This window comes from Apus apus, chromosome 2, assembly GCF_020740795.1.
Source record: "Apus apus isolate bApuApu2 chromosome 2, bApuApu2.pri.cur, whole genome shotgun sequence".
NCBI classification, from domain to species: Eukaryota; Metazoa; Chordata; class Aves; order Apodiformes; family Apodidae; genus Apus; species Apus apus.
The window spans coordinates 121880722-121908364 of NC_067283.1; the positions used below are offsets into that span (position 1 = coordinate 121880722).

Sequence of the window (27643 nt, forward strand, 5' to 3'; positions counted from 1 at the left end):
TACATATATGTTGTGTGTGCAGGTATTTACATCTATTCATTTTGGGAGTCATACAGTTGTGACAGTATGTGCTGGTTTTTTCTTTCATAAATATCCTGTACTCTGACTTTGTAGCAAACCTTTTATAAGGTGCACAGATGTATTTAGCAAATTTTTTTTTGCTATTTGTAAGAGTTAGACTTTTCATACTTTATTTCTTACAGAATTTGAGTGGACTGCCAGTGTGTTATTACTGTGGAGGGAAGTGGTTTTGTTTTGTATGGGAAACAGGATAGCCAAGGGACCTACTTAAAAGAGCTTGACAGGGAAGAGGGGAGCTGGGACTATCTTGAGTGTGAGCAGTTCAGCAGTATATGGTGTATTATATTAGAACATAGTTACAGCTATGAATTAACTTTTGAGAGAAAAATTAGGACTACTAAAAGAGAAAAGATAGATTAATAAAATAGGATAATCAAAGAACTGTGTTTTTGTTAGGAATGTTCAGAGTTCAACAGCTAGGAGGAAATGCTTGAACATACCGATCCCTGAACTTCATAAAGACTGTAGAACTTAGGTTTTCTGTTACAACATAGCGACAATAAAGTTGATGGCTTTATTTGCTGAATTGCTTATTACTATGAGCAATCCCCATTATTATAATTTTATTAGGACAAAAGATATGATTGTGGTATTGCAATTCTAAATTTATGTGATATTGAATGATAGAAAAATGGGGATACTAAATGAGTCTTTTGTACCCTTCATAACAGTACTGTTGAAAACCTGTTGCTCTCTCATGTGACTAGATGTCTCTGCTCTGTGTTGAGGTCACTAATGGTCTCTCTGTCAACTCTCAAAATTTTGGGGCAGTGTTATCTGCTCAGCTGTCAGCGAATGCAAGTGAAGTAAAACCAAGTGTTTCAACTGAAGAAAAGATCTGTGAGAGCTTGTGGATTATGGGAAAGGAATATCTAAGAGAAGGTTGTGTACTCCTAGCATTGTCTTCATAATAATTTTTGTCATGGTTTGTTGTTGACATTTGGTTGCAAAAAATGCAGTACTGATGGAGATAGAGACATATACACAAAAAAGGCATATATCCCCTTTCCACAGCCTCTCACAGTTATGACTCCTCATTCAAATAGTTTCATACTATCCCAGTACTTCTTTAGTACCATTGCCAGATATTCACCATTGAAGCTAGGTGCTATGCTGAAATAAGTCCTTCTTCAAATTGTTTTCTTTGTAGTGACTCTGCTGTGTTTTTGGTTCGCATTCACTCAGTGTGCTCCAGTGATCCCAGCTGTTTTTTGGAAAGATGTCTATTGGAAGTATACACGAGGCTTGAACATTTCCGAGTCTTTATGGAGTGAGGAAAAAGCAAAGTAGCTCACAGATTACACAGAAGTTGTTTTTTTTCCTTACTGCCTGTGTTATCCATTTTTAGTGCTTTGCCAAACCATAACAGGTTTTGTTTGTTTCTGAAACACCTTTAGGATTGTGTTGATTTGGGTTGCATATAGGATTAATTCCACTTATATGGATTTTTTTTGTGTTGAGATTTAAATTTCTGTTTAATAGAATTTTTCTTCATAGTTGCAGAGGCTTTGTAGCCTCTCATTCACCTACTTCTTCTATGAGAGATAGATCTATAAGATAATTTTCTTTGGGGTAGACACATCTCCAAAGAAAATAAAATGTGAAAGTGCCTTTCTTAAGAAGGAAAATAATTTTTTTAAAAAAATAAATTAAAAAGGGTCTTGGTAATTATTGTTTTTGTTGTAGGTTTTTTTTTGCCCCATTTGGGTTTGTGTGTTTTAGACTCCCTGATTTGAGGTTCTAAGAGCACTTCAGTGACCTCAGGAACTACCAGCTCTAGAACTCTGTTATCCGAAGTTCCAGCTTTCATTCATGTTAGTTCAGCAAAAAAAATTTCCTGAGAAAAACAGCCTGCCTGCTGAGAGAAAGTGAAAAGCTCCCTAAGGAAAAGCTCCTCCTACCTTCATCAGTCTTCTAGTGAGAGCTTGGCAGCAGTGACTAAACAGTAACATAAAAGAAGAGGATATAATAGTCTGTCTGTGTCTTGACAAATAATTACTCAGGGGAAGATATTTTCAGGAGCTGAAATTGCAGTCTATTTTGCTTGTTTCTTACTCTTCGTTATTTTCTTGCAACAACAAAATCCACCAGAAGTTACCAGAATGAATCTGCCTAAAGCCCATTTTTGTTTTCCTAGAAGTTGATGATAATGGGAACACAAGAAAAGCAAAAGTGTAGTTTAATTCTTGTCCTTATCTCATCTTCCAGGAAGCAAGTGCTACACGGTCCTCTTAGAATGGACCTTTTATTTTAAAAGCACTGTCAGAATTACCTGCTGTGAATTTGTCTAATCCGTTTTTGAACCCCATTTCTATTTTCGTATTCAGAAGATAAGTTCTACAAGTACAAAGAACCAATTTTCTAATTTTATTTTAGTACATGTTCAAGAACATGTTAAAAGGATTTGCTAAAAAGCTTTACTTGTCATCCGTGTTTCCCTAAAGTTAACATCAAATCCTATGTTAACATCTGTCAGGTCATGTTATCAATGAGATGAAGCTTGATATGCCATTTGAGGTATGTATTCATTGCTATACAGTAAACAGACAGCATTATAGGGGTAACGTACACTATTATGTTTACAAAGTATATGGTTACTTCATTTCTTTTTAAAAAATCTATCCATTCTTGAGAGTCAGAAAATTATTTGTATATACTCAAAAGTGTTACAGTTGTGCGTAGTGTTGGAAACATAGTCTGTATTTGTATGGAGGAAGTAACTTCAGCTTTCAAGTATAGCTTAGGATCAGGTTGTTTTCTGGTGGAATATCTTTGTCAAAGAAGTAGAGGAACTGATAGCTCAGTAGTGATGTAACATGTAGCTCAACAACCATAACTTTGTTAGGATTAAGAATTAATTACTTCAACTGGCAGAGTCCCGTAAAAGTAGGATGGACCTCCAAAGCACTTAAAATCAGGATTCTCTCCTTGAGTAATGTAATAATGCTAATATGTGGAGTGAAAAATAAGGAATTCTGAATGCTACCCTTTAATAACAATTAGGGCAGTATTTTTGTTCACAAAAGAGGTGTATCTCCCATGGTTTCCCTACAGAAATAAGAATTACATCTAACGTATGTTGGAATTCTGCCGTGTGTTTGGTAGAAAGTTTGCCAGTTGACTATTCTGACAGCTCCTACAATAAAATCCTGCTACTTACTGTATATACTTTACAGGAAAAAAAAGCTGAATATAGTGTCTGCTTATCTCAGATAGTTAGAAGGTAGTTTTTTGCAAGAAGAATACTGCCTTTCAAATTTAAATATTAGTTTGAAAGTGTCATTCTAATGGAGTGTTTGAGTAATAGGAATTAAAAAACAATTGCCCATTATAGCTGTTCTGATCTTGAAAGTAAATTAGACCATCTCAATATGGTTAATCACCCAAGAATGTTAAACTTTTGCTGCCAATATTTGTTCATGTTCTAAATGTAGCAATCTGGGCTGTTCTCTCTTCTTGACTGGATGTCACTTCTGTGCTTGTCAAAGAAGCTTGTAGGCTAATAATCAGTTTTACTAGCAATAGTGGCTTAGACACTTTGAATGTCAGGAAATACACAGGTATGTTAATAAAGATTCTTAAAGTGCCTTAGTAAAATAGCCTGTGATGCAGGCTGGCATGTCTGCTGCAGTAGCAATTGAGCAAGTGTATGCTTTTTGCAGAGATAGAGTTCTTTTGGTTTGTTTTCTTGATTTGTGCTGACAAGTACATGGTTCATGTTTAAAAATAGTTATGTTAACATAATATTTGACCCTGAGTATTTAAGAATGTGCTGTATTTTTTTCCCCAGTCGGAGTTATTGCCTTCATACAAGACTCAAGTGTTTAGTAATGGTAACAGGCTTCACTGTTACACTTTTTAGCAGCAGAATGTGACGCTTCTGTTGTTTCAAATAGATATGGACTGGAAGAAGTTTCCTTCATGTATTATAGAGCGATAGCTGGAAGATGCTGATGAGAAATGTTATTCTGTTGATAGCTCCCTTCTGAAAAATTTGAATTTGTCTTCTTTTTTTGTCTTACAGCCTTCTTTCTTCAATAACATATTCTCCCAAATCAGAACGTAAAACACCTGAGCCTTTAATACCAGCAGACAGTGATAATGAAAAGGGGGAAAGGAATGGGAAGAAAGTCTGTTTCAGCGTGACAGGTGATGAGCAAGAAGATTCTGGTCATGATACTATCAGCAACAGGGATTCTTACAGGTAACTTTACTAATAATTTTTGTATTTGTCAACTGAATCAAACTTGTGTGTTTGTAGACTATCAAGTGTCTATGAAGACTATCAAAATACAATAATTCTGACATTTCTAGCAGAGGAATAGCTAGCATAAAGGTATGCTACCAGATGTGTAAAATTAACTTTTTAATGAGTAGATATTAGTTACTAGATATGGGTGTCCCTAACCTTTAAACGATATCACATCTTTACTGTAGAATACCGGTTTTATAGACAACAGACTTAATTTCTGTTACTCAGAATAAATTCTGAATAAATTCAGAAATAATGTATGCCATCAAAGGCCAGATGCCAGAGCCATCACTCATGCTGATCTCAACATACATGCCTGACCTTATTCTACTCTAAATATTGTAGCATCATGTCATCTCTAAAATTCATAATGCACCATGTTTGCTATGAATGAAAATACAAAGAGTTCTGGAAAGGAAGGAATAATTACAGCAAGCAGGATCTTATAAAAAAAATTGTCTTCTGTTGCTTAGAGAGAATTGGTTAACTACACAATACAAAATCTAAATTAAAATTTGAGCTGCAAGTAAAATAAGGGTTCATTATTTGTTCATTATCATGACTTGTTATTATGCTTAGAAAGTAAAATCTCAGTAGGCTCATCGTTCTTCTACAGAACCCTATGTTTCTAAGCTCTCTTTCATAAGCTAATATTTGATTGCTGCAGCATGGTAGATAGGAACTCTTTGTCAGAGTAGAAATAAAAGTATGAAGTTGAACATAAATGAATGTAGAGATAATTTGAACAGATTAAGTCTGTCTTACTCTAACCAAGGTGAACACAAGCAAAGAGCTGTTCCAGCTGAACATGAAGTGCATTTGGGAATTTCTGCATGTCCATGATGTGTCAAACTGACTGTTCAGGAGCTGCTCCAGTGGCTGCACTTGCTCCAGTTGGGAACTTCCCCAGTTGGCACAAGATTTTTATGTGGAGAAAGGAGTGACTTAGGACACATGTGTGTCTTAATTTAAAATATTTTCCAGTCATGTATATTCACAGAATCACAGAGTCCAACCATCAACATGAAACCAAACAAAACCCAAACAAAAATAATAATAATAAAAACCAACCAACCAACCAACCAACAAAAAACCACCAAAAACCAAAAACACACCCCATCATAAAACACCCACAAAAACCCCCTACAACCTTGGCCACTAGAGCATGCCCTGAAGTGCCACATATACATGCTTCTTGAATACCTCCAGGGATGTGGCTCCACCACCTCCCTGGGCAGCCGGTTCCAGTGCCTGACTACTCTTTCAGTACAGAAGTTGCTCCTAATATCCAGTCTAAACCTCCCCTACTGCAACTTCAGGGCATTTCCTCTGATCCTATTGTTATTTACTTGGGAGAAGAGGCCAACACCTGCCTCCCTACAATCTCCTTTCAGGTAGTTGTAGAGGTTGATGAGGTCTCTCCTTTTCTTCAGACTAAACAACTCCAGTTTCCTCAGCCGCTCCTCATATGTCTTGTTCTCTAGACCCTTTACCAGCTTGGTGGCTCTCCTCTGGACACACTCCAGCACCTCAATGTCCTTCTTGTAGGGAGGAACCCAGAACTGGACACAGTACTCGAGGTGTGGCCTCACCTGCGCTGAGCACAGGAGCTTGATCACTTCCCTGCTCCTTCTGGCCATGATATTCCTGATACAGGCCAGGATGCTGTTGGCCTTCTTGGCCACCTGGGCATGCTGCTAGCTCATATTCAGCCAGCTGCCAACCAGCATCCTCAGGTCCTTTTCTGCTGAGCAGCTCTCCAGCCACTCTTTCCCAAGTCTGTAGCGTTGCCTGGGCTTTTTGTGACTGAAATGCGGGAACCGACACTTGGCCATGTTGAACCTCATACAATTGGCCTTGGCCCATCAATCTGACCTGTCCAGATACCTCTGCAGAGCCTTCCTACCCTCGAGCAGATCAATGCTCCCACCCAATTTGGTGTTGTCTACAAACTTACTGAGGGTGCACTCAATCCCCTCAGCCAGATCATTGATAAAGATATTGAACAAGACTGGCCCCAAAACTGAGCCCTGAGGGACACCACTGGTGACTGGTCACCAACTAGATTTGACCCTGTTTACCACAACTCTGGGTCCGGCTGTCCAGACAGTTTTTTTACCCAGTGAAGAGTACATTTGTCTGTGCCATGATTCACCAACTTCTCCAGGAGAATGCTGTGGGAAAACAGTGTCAAAGGCCAGGTAGTCAACATCCACAGCCTTCCCCTTATCCTGTAGGCAGGTCACATGGTCATAGAGAGAGATCATGTTGTTTAAGCAAGATCTCCCATTTTGACTGTTTCGGAATGATAAAATCTGGGGTCCCATATGCAGAATAATAAAATCTGGGAGTTTAGAAAAAATATATGAGTGAGACTGGATTTTTTTGTTTCTGCTAAAAATAATTACATGAGGCAATACATTACACCTCCAGATCTTGTTATGCCGCTATGGTTATTATTAGAACTAGTAGGCTAACTTCAGTGGTTAGAATGCTCTCATTCTGTGTTGTAGGGTCTAAATATAAACCTTGCAATACAGTACAAGAAAAATGCAGAATGATATAGCTAATGCATCTAATCTGTTTCTCATTTTCCTTTGTTGTTGTTGTTGTTTTTTTCTCATGCATTGCACACTCCATTTTTAAATAACCTTCCTCTTCCCTTTGGAGACTTTAATAAGTGAATAGAATTAGTTAGAAAACATTTCTAAACATCCAGTCAGCAATTCTTAATACTCTGTGGGACTATTCACCCTCTGTTAGGAACATGTTACTGATGTCTTTTCACCTACTAAATGGATATGATTATATCATGGTGTTTAATTTAATTTTTTTCCTGTTCACTCACCTGTTTGGCTACAGATCTGAAACATTTACCTTCACTAGGACATGTATGTCAATATGCCAAAACTAGTAAAAGTGTATTTCTGTTACTTACAAAAATAAAGAGAGCAAGTAGGGAGCATATGGGTGCGTGTATAACTGTAGCATTATCTATAAAATATAGATACGTATATCTTGGTGAAAGGTTACAACCAATACATAAAACCCAAACCAGGTCATTATATAAATATATAATTATATATAAATAACCTCCAGGTACACTTCTGTGTTAGCTTATTTATATTCACTTAGATTTTTAAGACTCCCTCTGCTGGATAATTACTTAAGCATTTCCTGAATTGAAACTAAAAGATCTTCATGTGACTAAATGAAGACTCTGAAGTAAAATTTATCTTCATAGGCTTTTTAGTACAAAAGTCTATGTTTTACTCTGTTTATGCTGCAGAAGTAGCTATGTTCTCCATCTATCTTCTGTGCAAAACAATTTATTTTTGAGAGAAAAGAGCAGAAAAAGCATACACATTTTGATCTGCAAATCTTACTAGACCAATGTGGGTGACATTTTGTATGCATAGAAGTTTTCACTGAAGTCACTGATGTAAATGTCTATACATCTCTAACAAAAAGAACAGCTGGAAGAAATGGAATCATAAACTATGTTTTGGCTGGCAGGGAAAAACAGTTTATCCTTGAGGTTTTGGTACTACTCAAAAGGATCAAATCTGTTCTGAACCCATCATAAACCAGAGTATTGAGTAATTGATATTAGCTATGGACTAGCAGTGTAGAATTTAAATGTGGAGTTACTAAAATATTTGAAGCCACAGTTTCAGAATGTCACCTGCGTAAGAAAAGGTGGTTGATTTTATTTCAAAGTGTGTGTTATCATTCTGCAAGTACTTGTTCACATGCAAGGTGAAGAGAGGCAATTGAGTAATGTGTTCCGGAATTCTGGTCCTCTGAGTCCTACCAGGATTGCAAATTATATGATAGCCTAAGTATAGGGATCTTTTTTGTTTATAAAGAATTATAATTATATTTAAAAAGGGGAAAGCAAAAACGTCCATAGCTTTGATACAGAGCTTGTGTTAAAGAACATGACTTTATTTCTGTTTTTGTTTGTTTGTTTGTTTGTTGTTGTTTTCCCAAGCGATTGCAACAGCAATAGGAACTCCATTGCTTCATTTACCAGCATTTGTAGCAGTCAGTGCAGCTCTTATTTTCACAGTGATGAAATGGATTCAGGTATGTTTAGAAAAGTGAGCTATGAATCTGTCATCTGTTCCTTTTATTCAGTTTTATTCTTTTCATTTGCCTGGTAGTTTTGTTATTTTTGTTTTTAAAATTGCATCCTCCTTGGTAATAGAAGTTTTGCTTCTGCCTGGCTAGTGCTGAACTTTAAGTCCTTCCATGAAAGGGAGCCAAAATTCCAGCATCTTAGAGCTCAGACAGTCACTGCTTTTAACCACTTGGATGCCTTGACCTTGGCAGTACATTATGTTGCAGAGTCAGGAGCATTTTAGGTGAGTGTGGAATGCTCTCCCAGCCTGCGTCAGCATCCAGACGGCAGGATATGGCTGTGTTTGTTTGTAGGAAGGAATGTGGGACCACATAGAAGCACATTCTTGTTTATGCAGTGATAAATTGAATTTAAATAAATGCAGCTGCTAACAGGAATGAGATGGGATTTGACTGCATGGTGTACAAGGTCATATACTCAGGGACTAATAATAAAAGAATATTTGCTCTAAGATGGAAGTTCATTAATTGCAAATGATTTAGTGAAAGAAAGAACTGGGCATGTTGGTTGAATATGAGCCGCCAGTGAGACTTGGCCACAGAGAAGGAAAATTCTCTATGGAGAATACCATGGAGAGGTGTTTTCAGTTGAGACAGGAAAGAATGATGTTATGCAAGGTTTCTGAGATACCCTGTGGGTAATACGATTCTAGGCAGCTTCTTTCCAGAAATGATACGTATTTACAGAGCTGTGCAGATACAGAGGAAAGGGGGAAGGACATAAAGAACTATTAGTAAAAGAGGAGATCCAGAGTCTGTATCTTAAGATATAAATGAGCTGATAGAAAATTGGGCAGCTTCAAGCTGAAGTACCAACTGAGGTTCTTAAAAGAATATGTCTGTGCTAGCCAAGCACAGAGACAGTGTTCAAGTTGATAAATATTGCAGCTCAGTGAAACTCCCACTCTCCTGATGACTTAATTATCTCTTAGTTCCAAAGCTAACCTGGTTAACTCCAGATCAGGGCTCTTTGACACCATGCTCCATCCATTGCAATTAAAATCCTGTGAAGAGTTATAACTCCTGGCTGTAAGAACATCTAAAGGAGCTTAAAAAAAAATCATTGAGAGAAATGAGTCTAGATTGACCATGAATAAATTTGGATTATAAATTATCTAGTGGCTACTTCTAATCTGTCACCACAAAAGCAACGAGGAAGACCAGTTTTAAACTCAATTTTTCACAGCTTTTGAAAGAGTTGAGGTTGCATCACCCATTGTCTGAGAGAGTGATTGAGGTGAGTGACCTAGGAGAGTCCTTCTCCTTTGTACTTTTTTAGGAAATGATGTTGTATGTAGTATGTAAAAGCTTCATATCAAATACAGGATTTGGATGCTGTATTTTTGTCTAATTACTAAAATTTCCCTATAAAAAAAATTACGGTGAATGCATTTAGTGACATAATAGGTTCACACTACTTAACTATTTAGACAGGTGTTTAAGATGTTTCCTAGCACCTAAGAGTCGTGTGTTGGGGTCACAGGATAGTTGATGTTGGAAGTTGATATTGAGATAATCCAATCTAGTCCCCTGTTCATCTAGAGCAGGTTGTCCAGGACCATGTCCAGTTGAGTTTTGAATATGGTCCTTTCTTTAAGAGCTATTTCTGCATAGTGACTTCTAAATGTAAAATATGTAGAAAGACCAGTCACTATATTCCTGAAAGCCTACACATCAGTCAGTCTATGTGCAAAGTAGGTTATCTGAGCTACAGAGATTTTGGAAAATATGCTGAAACTTCTAAACATCTTTTCATTTTAAAATATTTTTTCAGGCGATGAGCTTCCCATAAGTGTTCGAATCTCTCACGATAAACAGGATAAGCTCCATAGCTGTTTGGAGCATCTTTTTGGTCAAGTATGAAATTATTTTTCTTGGCTTTGGTACTAATACCCATGTTTGAGCTAAGATGTCTTTAGTGAATATTCTTTCTTTTTACTTTTGCTTTCCGCTGTATACTGGGATGGTATGTGTTTACTCATTCTCCTTCAGTTTTCTGTAAATAGTCCAAAACTGCTAATTAAACAGGTCCTTAAATTTAGTTTAACATTCCCTATCTTGTTGCTTAAACTAAAGCCATTGGGTAAGGATCCAAAGAATCTAAAGCTACTTTTCTGCAGTCCCTGTTAATAAAGAAAGAATTTTCAGTTGTTACTGTAACCAACCTCTTTCTCACAGAACCTTGATCCCAACAGGTCGATTCAATTGTTAACCTTCTGAAAGGACCAGCTGTGATGAGGGCCTTTGAGCAGACAAAATACTTCACACCAGGTCGAGGCCTCCAAGGTAACATTTAATTCTATCAATGAGAATCAAAAGGGAGATTAAAGGGTACATGGGTATGACTATCTACTCCTTGAACTGTGTGTTAAGAACTGGTTTTGCTTAATCTTGGCATATTATGCAAGAATTCACTGTTGAAATTCTTCTGAAGTAGATCTTATTTTTAATTGAAAACTGGCTTCTTACAATTTTATTGCACAACTGAAAGAATTTCAGGTTTGTTGGAAAGTCAGCTTTAAATTGTGGACTCTGAACTGACTATAGAATTGCCAAGGTTTTTGAAGTAAGAAGCAGGTTTTGTATATTGAAGGCGTTTTAATTTCATTTTTGTCTCAACAACTGAAGTAATTTCTGATGTACTTTACTAATAATGCCAGATTTTTAGTATTTTTGTAGATATTTTATTTGTTAGTTGATGTATAAATAATTTGCAAATGTAAATTTTTAGTCACAGTAATATTTATGCCAAATACATGCTTAAAGAAGTATTATTGATTGCTTTTAAAAAAAATCCTGTATGTAATTTCAGATACTCTGCTAACACTCACATAGTTGCTTAAGTTATATAAGTAGGTATACAGTGGCCATAAAATTGTGATGAAAACTGCAAAGGAATTCTTTCAGTTAATTGAGTTTTTGTTTTGTTTTCTAGTTTGTTTGGTTTTTTTGTTTGTTGTTGTTTTTTTTAAAGCTCAGTGGGGGATTGAATGTCATATTAATATGTTTATTTATGATTTTATTGATCCTGCATATGCCTTTTGGCAAAGAAAACTTACTTTAGATGGCCAGAGGGTGGATCTTTGACTTTTATAAAAACACCAAGATCCCACTGAAGTCAACAGAGCATAATTAATGTACCCCAATTGCCTTGTTTTACAAAGCATGGAAGTACTTCCCCCTCACTGAATTTGCATGGAGGACCACACAACCTTCTCTTTATTTTTCTTTTTTATTTTTTTTTCCTCCTGGTTTGCCTTTTTGTTTGTTTGTTTTTTGGGGTTTTGTTTTGTTTCCTATTTTGGAACCAAGATAATGGGGATGAACATGGAGCATTTCTGCTCTCTTATGTTTCTCATCATTTCAGATTGAGTACCTAGCAGGTTTACACAACAAACTGTTATTCTTTCAGTAGTATAATGAATACATGTTCAGCTAGATGCAAGGTATGGACAAGTCAGATATTTTATTCTTGGTCTGCACCACCTTCATGAACTACTCAAGGAGCACTTCAAGGACCTGAAAGACAGACTAGGTGAAGCAATAAGTAATTTTGTTTTAAGATTAATTTTCTGATTGAATTGGTTTTTACTCTAAAAAGTTCCAGGACTTACTCCGTGGAGACAAGGCACCTTCTATCTTCTGTACGTGGTTCAGAAGGAGTCACTTTTGGGAATGCTTCTTACTGTCTCCTGAGATGACTGTTGGACCTGTCACCCTAGCTTTAACTATAGTTAAATAAGTTAACAATTTCTTGAGCTGTGAAAACATTTAGGAGAAATAATGTCTTACCCTGGTTTTCTCAGCAGGTTTAAGCAGAAAAAAATACTATTTTTGTCCTTGCTTAGAGTTTCAGCAGGAAATAGAACCGAAGCTTAACTGTCCAAAGAGACTACGACTCCACATCAAGCAAGACCCTTGGAATCTCCCCAGCAGTGTCCGAAGTCTTGCCCAGAATATCAGAAAATTTGTTGAAGGTTAGTAAGAATAACATGATCATAAATAAACATGTAATTAATGATGCAGAGCCTGGGGAAGGGAAGGCAAAAGATACAACTGCTTCATGTTGCTGCTAGGCAAGGTTTTCTGAAGACAGTGTATTCTATGGGAAATGCCTGAATTTCAGGACTTTTTTTGTGTTCTTAGTAGCAAGGCTTCCCTTGAAATTAAACGCCCTTTGAAGATGACGACTCTGCAGGGCAAATTTTGTCCTTTATCTTGCTCTTATCTGTCATTGATCTGGAATCATTATCCCACTATAATTGTGCTCCCTCTTCTGCCATGAAGCCAAACCTCTTTCACTGGTTTTTCACTTACCCATTCCATCACAACTCATGCTATCGATCCTTCTCTTCCACCTCCCTTCCACTGTTGTTGAAAAGTTGCCTAGGAGTCTGCGCTTCTCTTCACTGTCAAGTGTCAACATGAGCTGGGTTTTTCTGCTCTGTCTCGTGGCTTCATCAGAAAGTATCTGGGATTTCCTCTCCTGAAAATCTTGCCTGTAGCTTCTGCGTTATTTCCTGTGTTGTTTGATAGAGAGGTAATGAGCAAGATGATTCTTATAAAACTGTTTTTACTTGGAGTCTGTCTGGGAACAATAACTTGTGTCAGGTCTAGCTTTAAATGATTTGTATGTGTGTTTAGCATCTTTGTTGGCTAATTTCCATGGTGTCCCATAAAGATACTGCTAAATTTCAGGTCACTGGAAAAGAACTTTATGATAAGTTTTATTAAGATAAACCTCCAAAAAACATCCAGCCAAACCAAACAAACTCCTCCTCTTCTGACTTTTGGTATTTCTCATTTCAGATACAAACAGATTTTCAGACCCTGGGTTAGAAAATGATAAAAACAACCACAAAATTATCCCTGTTTTTGGAGTCTATCCCAGTGGGTTCACTCTCAAATATGAATACTTCTTTTTGTTTAAAGGTGGCTGTCACTGACTGAAAAATGAATAAGTATTTTTCGATCTTTTTTCTACAGGTCTTCTTCAGACTAAAACAAATTAATCACGGTTTCTTCCACAGTTCAGGAGGAATGGAAATGTGTCTAATAGTCCTTCATTGCCTGCCTTCTGAAGCCAAGCCTAAGAGACTTTTTTCATATAAGTTGTTTGCCCAAAAATAGAGTTAATAGACTTAAGCCATCGTAATATTGGTCATCTACCCTCAATATTGAGGTGAATTTATTCAGATAAATATGATTTTAAATGTACCACAATTTTTTTGTGGAAGAATTCAGCAAGATCCAAATGACTAACTGCCTGCCTATAATACAGACAGGCTTTTTACAATACTACTGTAATGTAATGGTGATATGTATCAGAAGGAATCTTGCTATTTACAGAACACTAGAACTGTTGGCATTTTCTAGTGTTTCAGAAATTAGGATTTAAAAAGGTTTTATCTGTTAATAGATTACAGTAACTAACTGAATTGCAGCTCTCATGCTTGTGAATGGTGCATGTTTCAGAGTTTAATAGTGAAAGGCTTTATTCTTGTGCTGTTCAAGGAAAGCACCCTTTGCATTACCTTCTCTCATCACTCAGAAATTGTGTGCCAAATTTAAATCTTCTTGGCTATCCTTTTCCATCCATTGCATCTGAGGTTTTGTCAGAGATTTCCAACAACTGCCTTCTGTGCCATCTTCTTAACCAAATACATGGCTTTACAGGGAAAATTACCATCTGAGCTTATTTGCCATCAGTCTTTACATCTTTCTATTCTCTTGTAGCATTTTTTTTTCTTTTATTTGATACCTATTCCACTACTACCACCCCCAAAACTGGGTATCACTAGTACTTGTTCCTGAGAAGAATTCTGAAGAATCATGATCCCCACATCTTTGTTACACATTTTATTTGCCTTTGGGGCCACGGAGTTGGTGTGCAATGGATACCTGAAAGACTGGGTTCCTGTGGCTTCCCTGGCACAAATAGCATGAAGGAGAAATAGGAAAATGGAAGTGAAAAATTGCTTCTCAAGCCTTAGTTACCAAGGCATGTCTGGACAGGTATATGTAATTCAGTGTTGAAAAGACTCAGGGCAGAAATGTGCCCCTCAGGCACTTTTGGGAGACTGCTGTGATTTAGACAGGCTTAGGCCTGTATAAATTAAATTTGAGACACAACCAACAGCTGGATCTAACTGAAATCAGATGAGCATGAAGCAGGGTTAAAAATTATTTAGCAGCTAAGTTTTCCCATCATATCTTCATTTCTTGTTTTCTCCTTTTCAATCTTGTCATTATGCATTGTGGCACAATTGGTCAGGATACAAAGAAGAACGATGAGTATTTCTGGCTATTTCTGGCTGAAAACCTAACACATGGTACAGAAATTTACCTCCTTGTATTCCCTCTTACTCGCCTGATTCAGAAAAAGCAAAATATGTCCCCTAATTTGACTGCTTAGTTGGGCTAATGAGAACAAGCTGAACAAAGTCTTGGGTTTTTAGAAGAATCTTCAAGTTTGTTTACAAGTAAAAGGCAGTATTTTAATAACTGAGGAAAGCAGATAAATTTGTCACTTCTAGCAGGTTCTAGAGAAAATAGGCCAAGGAGATCACAGATAAAACTTTGTTCACCATGGGGGAAAAAATGGTTGTAAGAAACCCCTCCATACTTAATCATTATTGATGAATGCTAAATGATGAATCTTTTGAGCATCTTCTTACTGAAAACAGACTCATTTTTATTTTCATAAAAATATCACAGGCTGAAATTTTTTAGTCATTGTTCTGTTATGTTGTCAAATGCGTATATTGGTTTAGAATGATTAGTGCTTTCAAGCAGAGGAGAGACACAGAATCACACAGAATTGTCACAGTTGGAAAAGACCTCTAAGATCACCTTGTCCAACTGTCTGTCCAGGGAGGAGGAGGGGGAAACAACACATCCCACCCAAACAGACAAACAAAAAAAAATTATCCACAACTACACACTGCACAAAACCAACAACACACTACCCCAAAAAATCTACCATTACCACTAGAGCATGCCCTGAAGTGCCACATCTACATGTTTCTTGAATACCTCCAGGGATGTGCCTCCAGCACCTCCTTGGGCAGGCTGATCCAGTGCCTGACTACTCTTTCAGTACAGAAATTCTTCGTAATATCCAATCTAAACCTCCTCTGGTGCAACTTTGGGCCATTTCATCTGATCCTATGTTATTTACTTGGGAGAAGAGGCCAATGTCTGCATCACTGCAGCCTCCTTTCAGGTAGCTGTAGAGAGGAATGAGGACTCCCCTCAGTCTTCTCGTTTCCAAACTAAGCAATCCCAGCTCCTTCAGCCTCTCCTCGTAGGACTTAAGATGTGGGAACCACACAAAAATGAGATATTTTAAGTCCTAGATCTTAGGATTCTCTTTATTTACTGTGTTTAATAAGTATGAAGAAATGGCCTGAGGATGATCGTTCTGGTCTGTCAGTTTTTTTCTTTACCAGCATTGGAATTCAGAGAACGGTTTTAAAAAAAATCTATAGTTTGCACAGGTTTAAGAAACAAACAAACCAAGTCTAAGCCATATGTGGAGATTGCTTTGTCTCCTTTCATTTGTCCTACTATATCATTAGAGGAAGAAAAGTTTACTATAGCTTAAGTAAAAGGCAGTCTTAGAAGACTAATCAAGTTGATAGAACTGATGTCTCTGAAACAGTACACAGATTCTAGGAGGATTTATCTAGAGCTAAGTAACTAAAGAAAACATGGAGTTTTTGTCTCCATTCTTGGGGTGAATGTACCTACTCAATTGTTAAAGCAATAAAGATAAGTTGTTGGCAGAGGTGGATGTTTGATGATTGAGTGCTTGATTTTGGTGCAGGAGAGAGCAGTAGTCAGGGCAGGAATTCAGTGGTCGTGGAAGAGAGAAATAATAATGTAGGTACAGGATTTTGGATGTATGTAACATGAGGATTGAAAAGCATTAGAAAGCATTGGAGGAGAAGCTGGGGGATGACTCAAGTAGGAACTGGGAAAATCAACAAGATGGACAAAAGGAGAGGGCCTCTTCAGAAGGAAAGTAAAACCAAAACTGGCCAGTGTAACAACAGAAAGGTGTAAAGGGAAGAAAGAGGAGGAGAAATTTCTGTAGCAGCTTTTTCCCCCCCAAAAAAGGTATGAATTTTTGTTAAAAGAAGAAATGTTTTAGAGCAGGTCAGGTTTCTAGTCAGCTCATAGCTGCATAAGGAAGTGCAGTTGTTTTGCTAGCACAATAATTTTAAGTTTAAACAGGAAATACTATGCAATTGGCAAAGTTCATATCAGTTTTAATATTAATTAGGAGTGAGGAGTGAAGAAGCCTTTCAACCGTTAAAGGTATACAGAAAAAGTATTTCATCTTAAATCATTAAACATGCAGTGCCAATCTCAGTCTTGTTCATAACATACTTGCAGATGTGAGAAGCAAAATAAAACTAAAATCAAGCCTTTAGTGGCAAAGATCAGAATAGCCTGTTTAAAAAAACAGATAGAAAAGAATGTTTAAGAATAAAAGGTAGTGAAGGAATCTTGCATTACAAATCCTGTAATCTAAAGAGAAATTGCTAGGGAGATACTCCTTTCCTTTACATATGTGATGTGGCAAGAAGGGGTGAAAACTTCGATAGTGTGTGGAATGTTACAAAAAGCAAATGATTGACATCTAAGGTTCACTTCTAACCCCAGGTAAATAACCTAAAAATACTCTCTTGCTTGTGAGTATATTTTGAAATGGAGAGGACTTATAGCAATGATAAAGGAGAGTTGCAGTGTCCTGTAATTTTCCCATAATCAGGAAATCATTATACAGATACCTTAAATGCTTTTGAATGTAGAGATCCAACAAATCTCACATAAAACAAACTTTAAGTAATAAGCCTCAGTGTATCTAAATGCTTCAGCTAAAAGCTGTACTTTATTGTAATTTCAGTTACTAAGTTATGTTCAGACTTCAAGATGCGAAGTTATTAATGTCTGTCAGGTTGTTGTGGTCTTTTTTTTCCTCAAAAGACAGAAGGGTAAGGCAAAGACATATCACAAGACAATTTTCAAGAATAATCTGTAATTTTGAGCGTTCAGTGCTTGGTTTTGAGGTGCTGTGGCACACATTTCAGAAGCATGGGCACTGCCAGTTCTTTTCATGATGTGTGTACAGCATGGATGAAGATCAAGCTTGGAAGGTTTTCTTCTTTTTTAAGCATAGGCACTTTTAGGGAATATTCTGGCCTTTCATAGATGTTTTCAAGTACACACAGAATCCAGATGGTGCTGTTGATACAGTCATCTCCAATGTCAATTCCATCATCTTGAGTTGTACTGATATTTCAAACTATTCAAATTTCAAACCTATTATGTTAGTTTTAGTAGGGAGCAATGTATTCCCCATTTGTCCTATTGTTCATACACCCCTTATTAGCTCTGCTGATCTGCTGAGCAGGACTTGGAATAGCAACACACAGAAAACTGTGTGTATAAAAGAAAGTTTGGAAAGATGTGAAAGCGTGTAAAGTAGTGGTGTGTTCCTGCTGGCAGTTTCTATGGGACAACTTATGTGCTGAAAGTTTGACACGTTCTCTAAGGTTATGACTGCTTTTTAATATGCCTGTTCCTTGCACATTTAAATTTGTGTTCTGGTATGTGGTATAGTGAAAGAATCACTTCCTTCAGCCTACAAGCTTTGAGAAGCTCCCCCATCCAAAGAAAAACAGAAAAAAGCAACTAAAAAAAACATACAAAGAGATAGAAAAACAATTTTTTGTCATTGTAAATTAAGACTTTTTAAAAAATCTGTACTCTTTTACTTCATAGATTGTTAAGTGAAAATAAATGTTTGAAGCAAAATAAAATCCTGAAAGCTGAGAATAAAGTGAAAATACTGTTGTATTTTACCTTGATGCTTTTGCTATACATTAAAATGAGGATAATGTGAGATTTTTAAATATGGACTGAGGGAGGGAAAACAAAAAAGAATGAATCTGGGTAGTGTGGGAATCGGTGAAAACTGGTCTCATTTTTCAAAGTTTTAAGCCTGGAGTTCTCCATATGTGGACTTGTGCTGGCCAGTGAGTGCAAGAATTTGCACCTGTACTCTGAGATAGCAGCTGCCTCTTTGTGTCTTTCCCAGTATTGGTGCTTTTGATTATTTATGAGTTTTATTGAGTCATAAGTAAAATTAAGTGAAGTTGAGACTCATTACAGTCTTGTAGGTATATGAAGATTGCCTACACAAGAAGTTGGAGTTAAACTGGTATAACATGAGAAACTGCAAATCCATTATTATGTTGGTGAAAACACTGTTAATATATTTTCTTCTTTTTCTTTAAGAGGTGAAGGCACGAATACTCTTGGCACTTTTGGAGTATACAGGTAATTTTCCTTGGTTTGAGAATTGGGGAAGGGAACATGGATGGTTTGAGATGGTTTTTTTTTGTACTTTTGCACAGAATACTGTGTTTAAAGCAAGGAGAAATGGATATGATAAGCTGATAATCAACAAGTTACCCCAGTATTTACAGTGAGGATTTCTGAAGAACACAACAATTCCAAAGACATTTCTATAAAACATTGCAAATTCATAGTTTTTTAAAATACTAAATACCTTCTCTGGTCATTTACTGTGGATCTTGGCAGATGAAGCAGCTACTAAATTACTGAGCTTATGCACAGTACTTTTCCTTTCTTTCTTTGGACCTTTTCATACTTACTATCTTTTTCTTTTATCTTCATTCTCATCTATTTCCACATTTACCTTACTGTTCGAACCCATACCTTTCCTTTTATCTTTTTTCAGATAATACCTTTTTTAATTCCCTCCTTTTTGGAAGGGGCCTGGTTACTCTGTGTATCATTCTGCCATCACCCCATAGAGCTTCAAATACATAAAACAGGCACATGTAGCTGCTTAATAATTGTCCATAAATCAGTATTTAGAAAATAATACTTAGGGCAGAAGATTTTCTGCGGTTTGTAGATGCATCAGTAAGAAGTTACATTTGACTGGAAAAGCTGATTATTTTAACCATTTTGCAGCACTATATGAATACCTTATTATTTCATTATTTTGTTATTACATGTAACAGCAGCTTTATAAAGGGGAATGTAGCAATTTTCTTTTTTTTGCCAGATTTCTTCCAAATAGGAGTTCCAAAATTTTTAGTAGTCACTCAGGTGTTTTCAACTCAGAAGTGACCAGAGAAAATTCCCCAGGGTTGATTTTTTAAAAGCAGTTTTCCCTATTAATATGTTCTCATAAGTTTGTGAATTTTATAATGTATTTTGTATAAAAATATTTTTTATAAAAGAGCCCAGACTGCTCTTGTGTGCAGTATTTGATATTAAAATTAAATTATTAAATTATTAAAGTATTAAATGAGATTTGGAAATGAGGTGTTGGAGACACAAACGGGCTGCTTCAGAAGCAGGCAGTACAGAAGAAGGCACTGAAGTTCAGCTGCTGTTAGACCAACAGAGATAAAATTGAGCAAAGAGAAGAGAGAAAATGGGTGTTGAGGTCAAATCCCTGAGTGCTGCTGTGACATTGGACAGTTTGTGACCATAGAGAAGCCAGTGGGATTTTTGAAGCTGGAGGTGGATGGTGTTTTCAAAGATGAAAATTCTGTCTATACTGGATGCTGTACAACTTGAGAGACTGAACAGAGAGAGGTTAATTTTAATAATCAAAACAAAAAGTAATGAGTCACCGTGCAGAAGCAGTAGAGATTATGCCATTTATGGAAAAGATTCCTGAGGTCCTGAGAGGTTGGCAAATGGAATAAAAATTATAGTTAATGAGTGGTCACTATTATCAATAGTCGAGGAAAAGGTTGAAGAAGATCTCAGAAGGAAAACAGAAAGAAAGGTGTTACTTTGAAAAATACTTGGAGTCTAATAAAAGTGTATTTTTAAAGTTGGTATTAATTTTCTGAGTACAGAATTATTGCTGCTGATTTACCCAGTCATCTGAAGTCTTGCCAGCTCCATAGAGAAGGTGGAAAAGGAGCTAAACCTCTTAGAAGCAGAGGAATCTAAAACCGAGGACAAAGATTTTAAGCTTTGGAAAGACCTTGGTATCACCTAATTTTCTTCTCTTGCTCTGAGAAAGATTAAGTCCACCTGTACCATTTGTGATTGATGTTTGCCTAGCAGCTCATAATGATAAAAATACTTGAAGACCTTCAGAAAAGAGGAGAAGGAAGCACTGAATATTTATCGCCACAATTTTGTGTTTTATTGAGAACATGTTTCCCTTTCTAACTCTTTTGACCTTTAGCTAATGTAATGCCTGTGCCCTCCAGTATAATTATTTGATAGGTTAGCTAGTCTCTTAATTTAAAACAGCTGCTAATGTTGGCATAGACTTCTACCTAAGGACCTGTCCTGGACTTCCCTGACACCATAAATCTCTTCTGCGTACGTGATGCTGCTATGTGCTGATTTTATAAATTTCATATTTATATATATATAGTATTTGGATAGATTGGTAGCAACATTCCTATATGCCCTGGCTGTGCTTTACAATAGGCAGTCTTCATTTGCCCTACCCAGCTGATAGCTGTGGCACTGGCCAGATGATACAGTCATAATAAGAGCTTCTGACTATCCTTGCTTCCCTATGGGAAGTAAATGCTCTCAGGCCCAGCTGGTTCTCACATGGGATCTCACAGCAGAGATCTGACTCACATCCATCACCTTCTAACATCAAAGGTACATAGAACAATCTTTTAATATGGAAAATGGCAGTTTTAGTTGTGGAGTGCTGTTTACTGGGAATAAAATTAAGCTGTAAACTTACACTTTAAAATTACTTGGTTTTTAGACAAAGAAAAAACCAAAATCCAGCCTAGTTCTTTTGCTGTTAATTTGTCTCGTGCTCCATTTTTGCTTTTCCTCTCTTGGCATTTACCCACCACAGACAGTGAGATACAACTGCGGCGAGACATGGTCTTCTGTCAGAGCCTGGTGGCCACAGTCTGTGCTTTTTCAGAGCAGCTAATGGTGGCCTTGAATCACATGTTTGACAACAACAAAGAATATGAAATGGAGACACTGGAAGCCAGCAGAAGATGGCTGGAACAGATAGCCAGTGCAGGTCTTCTCCTTCATTTCCAGTCCTTGCTGTCACCTAACCTGGTAAGACTCCTCATGTGGCATGCTTCGTCACAGCCTGTGTTTGTTCCCTGAACCAGGGGCATGCTTAAACATTCCTAGTTATAAATGTGATTTTCTGTGTCCTTTGTGCTTATGTTGTAACTTAATTAGCTGCTATTAGGAAAAATTGTGATTGAGTTGATTACAGATATGGGAAATGTTTGTCTGTGATACGGGAAATATGTTTTCCACAAAGATGTGATTATGTTTGAGTTAGCAGATAGTGAATTTACCCTTCACTCCCCACTGCTGTTGTAGCTGTTCCCTAGGAGTGTATGTAGTACTGAGCAATGCAAGAGAAATAAAATCCCTAGTTTGGATAATTTTGTCACTCCCTCCTGCAAAAAACAATAGGGCTGTAGTAGTTGAAGGACTAGACATGCTAGTCTGTTTTGCTCCTGTCCTAGGGCAAATCCTCATAGCCTGCCAGGATAATTGGAAATCTGCTATTTCCTCAGAAGACTTGGCAAAGAGCCATGGCTTAAAAAATAATTAAAAAAGGGACATGGGTTTGTCGTCCTCTAATCCCCAGTAACCCAAAGTGCTTCTTCAGCTATTTAAGCTGCTTCTCACACTAGACTGGTTCCTGCTAACCTGAAGGGCTGTGAAGCAGTCTGAATGGTCTACTCTGTGGCAGTCTTCTCAGCCTCTGGAATTGCTCATGGAAAGTAACTGATTAGGTACATCCTACTGTATAGAAATTCGTGCAAATAACAGACAATGTTCCTAGTATCAAAAGTCATCTTTCCTGGCCCTGTCTCTCTTGGCAGCAAATTGCTGAAAAGTTGACCTGGTAAACTTTAGAAGCAGAAGAGATCAATAAAAATAAAGGTATTTCTAAGTCACAATCATAAAGTATTAGTTAATTATATTATTGGAGAGCATCAACTTGAGCTGGTGTGGGCAACTGCCTCTCAGGTAGTTGAGGTACCTACGTGGGCTTGTGTGGGACAGGTTATGTCAGGAGCAGGTATGCAGCTTGAAAACAGATTAAATCAATGCCTGAGAGAACAGGGAGTGTGTGAACAAAGCACAGGGGAGCTTGTGTTCATGTCTTGAGTCTTGGATGCTTTTTAGCACTGTGCAGCACCAACAGGTCCCAGTGTTGGAATCCTCAGAGTTCAAGAGTAAATACAATTGCTGCCTGTCTTACGGTTTCCCATGTGCTTAGTTGTCATGTTATTGCAAAATAACTGACAGCAGCACAGAATACTTACTTTTTTTTCCTCTTTTCTTTCAAGATTGTAGAGATCTCCTTTGTAGTGAAAATGCAGGCCACTTAGCTATTTTCATGTAATCAAATGCCAGCAGCATGCATTGTTGAATTGAAAAGAAAATTAAATTTAGTCTCTTCTAGCTAACTGTTCTTAACCAAGGGAAGAGTATTTAAAGGCAACTTTTTTGATACCTTCCCACCACTATTTTACTTACAAATAATCTGTGTTTTTTTAAGCAAGGGTATTTGAAGGAAATTATGCTCATTATGGCCAGAGTTCAGTAAAGAATGAGCAGCTGTGCAAAGATTCCCACATCACTCAGTGGTTTTCAGGCTGTTTAGAACTGCTTTGTCCATAGAGACTTCATAAATGGAATCTGGAGACAAAATATTTCTTGCAGCTTTGCTTTTTCGTGAGTACAAGGAGGAATGCTATTTCACTATATAGAGCAGGGAAAAATCATGTGGTTTTTGTTTTTTTCTATCTACAATTCAGTAAGCTATAGTTTATTCTCATTTTATAGGCAGCTAGTTTATTGTTCTTTGCCTTCCTGCTGTTTCAGTTCTTAGAGGAGGAAAAATGCATGCCTCAAATTTCCATTTGGCTCTTGCTAACTAAAGGTGCTAGGAACAGATTGTATAAAGACTGGAATTACTTTAAGTGATTATTGATTTCTGCCATAATAGCTCTACATATTCAACTCAAGATAATCATACTGGTAGATGACTATTTTCCTGTTGTAAAGGTTCAGTAAAGTGTCGTAAGAACTTAGGAATTGATTTCCTGAAGCTTTTTTGGAAAACTAGTCTGGATCTCTTCACCTCAGGAGTACACAGAGTGAGCCATAGGTGCAACTCAGAATATTGGCATACCTATATGCTTAATTTGCATCTGTAGTTTTGTAGGTGAAGGTGCCAGTCATCCTGAGCTGTACTTATTCTGAGCTACTGGTTCAGTTATTGGTACTTAGAGTGGGTATGGTGAACTCTTACGTGTTGTTTATAAATGAAATGCTAAAATTACGACATTTTTAGAAGAAAGTAGCTAAAAAGAATTTGTTTTTCACATTGCTGTTAATTTACAGGATAGACCTGGTACCTGGACAAGCTTTTGAAGTTATTTTCTTACATAAAGAATAATTACAGTGTTGTTTTATTAAAAGCCATGAGACGTAATGGTAGCTAATTAATTAATTTACTTTGTGAAATGATACCATTCATTTTAATAATCTTGGACTAGTAATAAAAGGGAAAGTGCCAATAGAAAAAAAAGATATTTACATTATCCAGGAGTTAATTAGGTTATACACTGCATCAGTTAAATGTTGTACAACATTGTGTAGTTACTTTTATATCCTGCTCTCATATTATTTCTGGTAGGGAAAACATCTGGATGAAATCACCATTTCACATTTTCTTTTGCTTTTTTTAGGCTGATGAGCAAGCCATGCTAGAAGATACATTGGTTGCACTGTTTGACTTGGAAAAAGTTACTTTTTACTTCAGACAATCAGAGCCAGAACCGCTGGTTGCGAGTGAGTAATTACAATTAATCTGGGCTTTACCGTTCAGAAACATTTTCTGTATTTGTAGCATTTTTCTTTCCTAGAACATTACCTCCCACAGGGAATATGATATAACTTGGGATTATGGGGAATTAGTAGATCTGTAGCTCTGCTAATATTCCTAGATTTCCTGAAGTTACAACTAACATTAGTAACAATTCAGAATCATTATCTCACAATGGCAGTAACTTTGGGGGAAAAGCTGCTTAACTGAATTTCCCACTGGGATTATGTGACTGCCTCAGGAAAGTCCCTGGAAGATCTAGTTGTTATTGAAGAGTCATATGTAAAATAAGCTTGAAGGTCTCAACAGAGGAATGCAACTGAGATAAGATGGAGAAGCATAAAAACATTGTATTTTGTCACCTGAAAGACACAGCAAGTCTTGGAAGAGTTCCTTGAAAGGAGATGGCAAACACTATTAAGATAGCAAAAAATTGTGCAAGAAGCTTCCTGTGAGAGCTGCAGGCACAGACCATCATCAAGGTCCTGAACCCTTCCTCCCAAATACTTGCCCAGCTTTCAGGAAGAGACAGACTTTGCTCTCTGCTGTTTTATAGCCTCCCCTCATTTATTAATATATTTTCAGACAGTGAAGATTTTCTTGCAGTGAACTTTGTTTAGTGAGCAAAAAGCCTTTTTCTGAAGTTTTCTGAACTTTTTTCTGAAGTCTAACTCTCCTGGGAAGGGAACAAGGCATGCCTGCTTCACATCAAGCTTTTCTGAAAGAATTCCCTTGCTGGATTGAGATCATATGTAAGAGAACTTCCGCAGTAACCAAAACCAGAAGACACAAAGCTCCTCCACAAAGCTGCCCATTCTCTGAAGAATTCAGTAGCACAGGGCTGGTAGTCAGGTAGGAATTAGCCCAAATGAGACCATTCTTATTTATGTATAATTCAAGTAAGGCCCCTGTTAGAAGTTTATCTTCAAAAGAAGCCCTGCAAAGCCAGGTAACAACATGGAGTTAGAGGAGAACCTCCTAAAGGGGAGTTAACCCTATGCCTGTATAATGAATTTTTCGTATTGCTGTATCTTTCAACTGAGGTGTCCGTGCTAAAGAAGAGGAAAAATAAATGGAAAGCCCATGTGTTCTGGGATTGCTGTAAACTCTGTATTTCCTTTTGCTTTAAGGGCTGCCACCACAGTTACCCTGCCTGTGGTTACAGAAGACAAGGAACTGGCAAATTTGTTTTTTCCATGAATGATCCTGTGTAATCAATAATAAAAAAAAGTAGTCCTTTTGTTATTACCAAAAAATACTGATAAATGTTCCTTTGGAATCTTTTCCATTTAGGTATAAATTAGTTTATTCACACAGTATAAAAGCTACATAATATTATTAACACAAATAACTAAATTTTATTTTCACTGCTTTCAACTTGGAGACTTATGTGTGGAAATGATACTTAAACAGGAAATATGTACAAAGCTTAAATTAGACTAAGCTGACTTCCTCTGAGAGATTCACTTTTTCCTAATGGCCATTAATTGTTTGTCATCTGGCATAATACACACAATGTATGTTGGAGAATCACTAACTGCAAAATGGTAGTGCTGGTTGCCCTGAACTCTACACCAATTGATGCATTATGACATTTAGCTTGTCAAAGTGTAATGAAACATGCTCTTACAGTTTTATGCATCCTACCATAATACATTTGTTTTCTCAGTGGAATCCTGATTTTTAACAACAATTTTGTGAATAGGCTGGCAGCTACTGTATATTTCTGAAGAGAATATGACTCTGTATATTACACTGACCTATTACAATTTGCACCAGAGGAAAGCATGGGATGTCCAAAGGTATCGTTCCAGCAATTTCAAACTATGCAGTGTATGTAGATGTTTCTGTAGATTTACAGGGGATACAAGTAGGATGTTGCCACCTGCATTATTTGCTTAGCATTTTGGCTGTCACTGACAGGCTGGCAAAGGTGACAGTCACTGCATTTCTGTTTAACTACTTCCTGATAATGGATAGGCCAAAAGTGATCACAGCAACACTGAGGATAATGTAAAATAGTGCATGTATTAGGTGTGTGTCTGCAGTGATTTTTTTATCTAACCATGTGGATTTTGGGTGCAACAGTTTCTGAAAAGAAATGTGTCATTGCTTTTAATGAAACAGTAACACTGGCTGTATTCTTAGATGTACCAATCACATACCAAGCAGAAGGAAACCGGCAAACCCTGAAGGTTTACTTCCACCTGGATAGTTACCATTTTGAGCAGCTTCCTCAAAGGCTGAAGAATGGAGGGGGATTTAAAATCCACCCAGTGCTTTTTTCACAAGGTAACTTGAGTTTTATTTCTTTCTCTACCCAGTTCTTTCATGCAATATTTAACTCTCTTTAAGCCCGTACTTATTCACTTTGATTTAAATCCTTTTTTACTATAAGGGCACAATGCTTGCAATTAAATACATTGTTTAATGTGAGCATTTACATTTCTAAGTTTATTCTGGAAGGGTGGTACAGAATTCATTTTGGAGAATTTTTTTCCCTTTCTGTTTCTAATAGCCCAAAATATTTTAGTCCTAGGATAAGCATCTTTGTAGTCAGCTAAAGAAAAAGGACAATGATTAATTCCAGTGTTAGATCTGCTTAATATTTTTCATTAATATAGAAGATTTCTCCTTTATCATACCAAATATCTCTTATTTTCAAGGATCCTCCTCCAAAATAGTCTGTTAGACTCCAAGAATAAGAAGTCCTGGATAAGAAGTTAAATCCTAGTATTCAAATCATTGTTTTCGGGTATATTTTTTTTCCTCATTAAGGAGTGAATGTGTTTCTATGTTTTACTTCTTTCCTATGAGGTTTGGCTGAGCTGCCATCAAACTAACTCAGTAGATCCCCATCTTTAACTGAAATTTATTAGCTACAAATGTAGAAATCTTCTGTAAGTTCTTCTGTGAAGAGAATTCTTGCTTCCCAAGCTTAACAGAGGTCAGCTGTTTCCCACCTAAAATACAATGGTTTATGATGTTTTCAAATTAAAATTTAGAAAATCATGGGTTTTGAATACTTTATAAGGGGCCCTAGTCAGTGCACATCAGTCTGTTTATCTCTGTGTTACTCTAATCTGTGTTGCATAGCTCCATGCCTAAAATTACAAGTCTCTACATTTGCAGGATTTGGACTTTAGACATTTTTAAAAACTTTTAAAATATTTACTCAGTCTATATTATGTATCCATTCACTTGTAAAAACAGTTTTGTGCAACCATATATTTAAGAGTATACGTTCAAAA

The 27643-nt window shown here is 36.9% G+C and overlaps 1 protein-coding gene across 4 annotated transcripts in view; it reads left to right on the forward strand.

Moving 5' to 3' along the window:
* PREX2 (phosphatidylinositol-3,4,5-trisphosphate dependent Rac exchange factor 2) overlaps nt 1-27643 on the forward strand; it is a 187660-nt gene that overhangs the window by 115067 nt on the left and 44950 nt on the right. For 3 of the 4 annotated variants that reach the window (XM_051609828.1, XM_051609827.1, XM_051609829.1), the window contains 9 exons: nt 4106-4285; nt 8328-8422; nt 10251-10333; nt 10672-10762; nt 12325-12453; nt 18785-18826; nt 21372-21589; nt 24256-24358; nt 26541-26684. In XM_051609828.1, coding sequence (XP_051465788.1) covers nt 4106-4285; nt 8328-8422; nt 10251-10333; nt 10672-10762; nt 12325-12453; nt 18785-18826; nt 21372-21589; nt 24256-24358; nt 26541-26684 — 1085 coding nt within the window. Of the gene's footprint in view, nt 1-4105; nt 4286-8327; nt 8423-10250; nt 10334-10671; nt 10763-12324; nt 12454-18784; nt 18827-21371; nt 21590-24255; nt 24359-26540; nt 26685-27643 lie in introns of those variants that run through there. The other variant, XR_007888532.1, reaches the window with a different exon arrangement.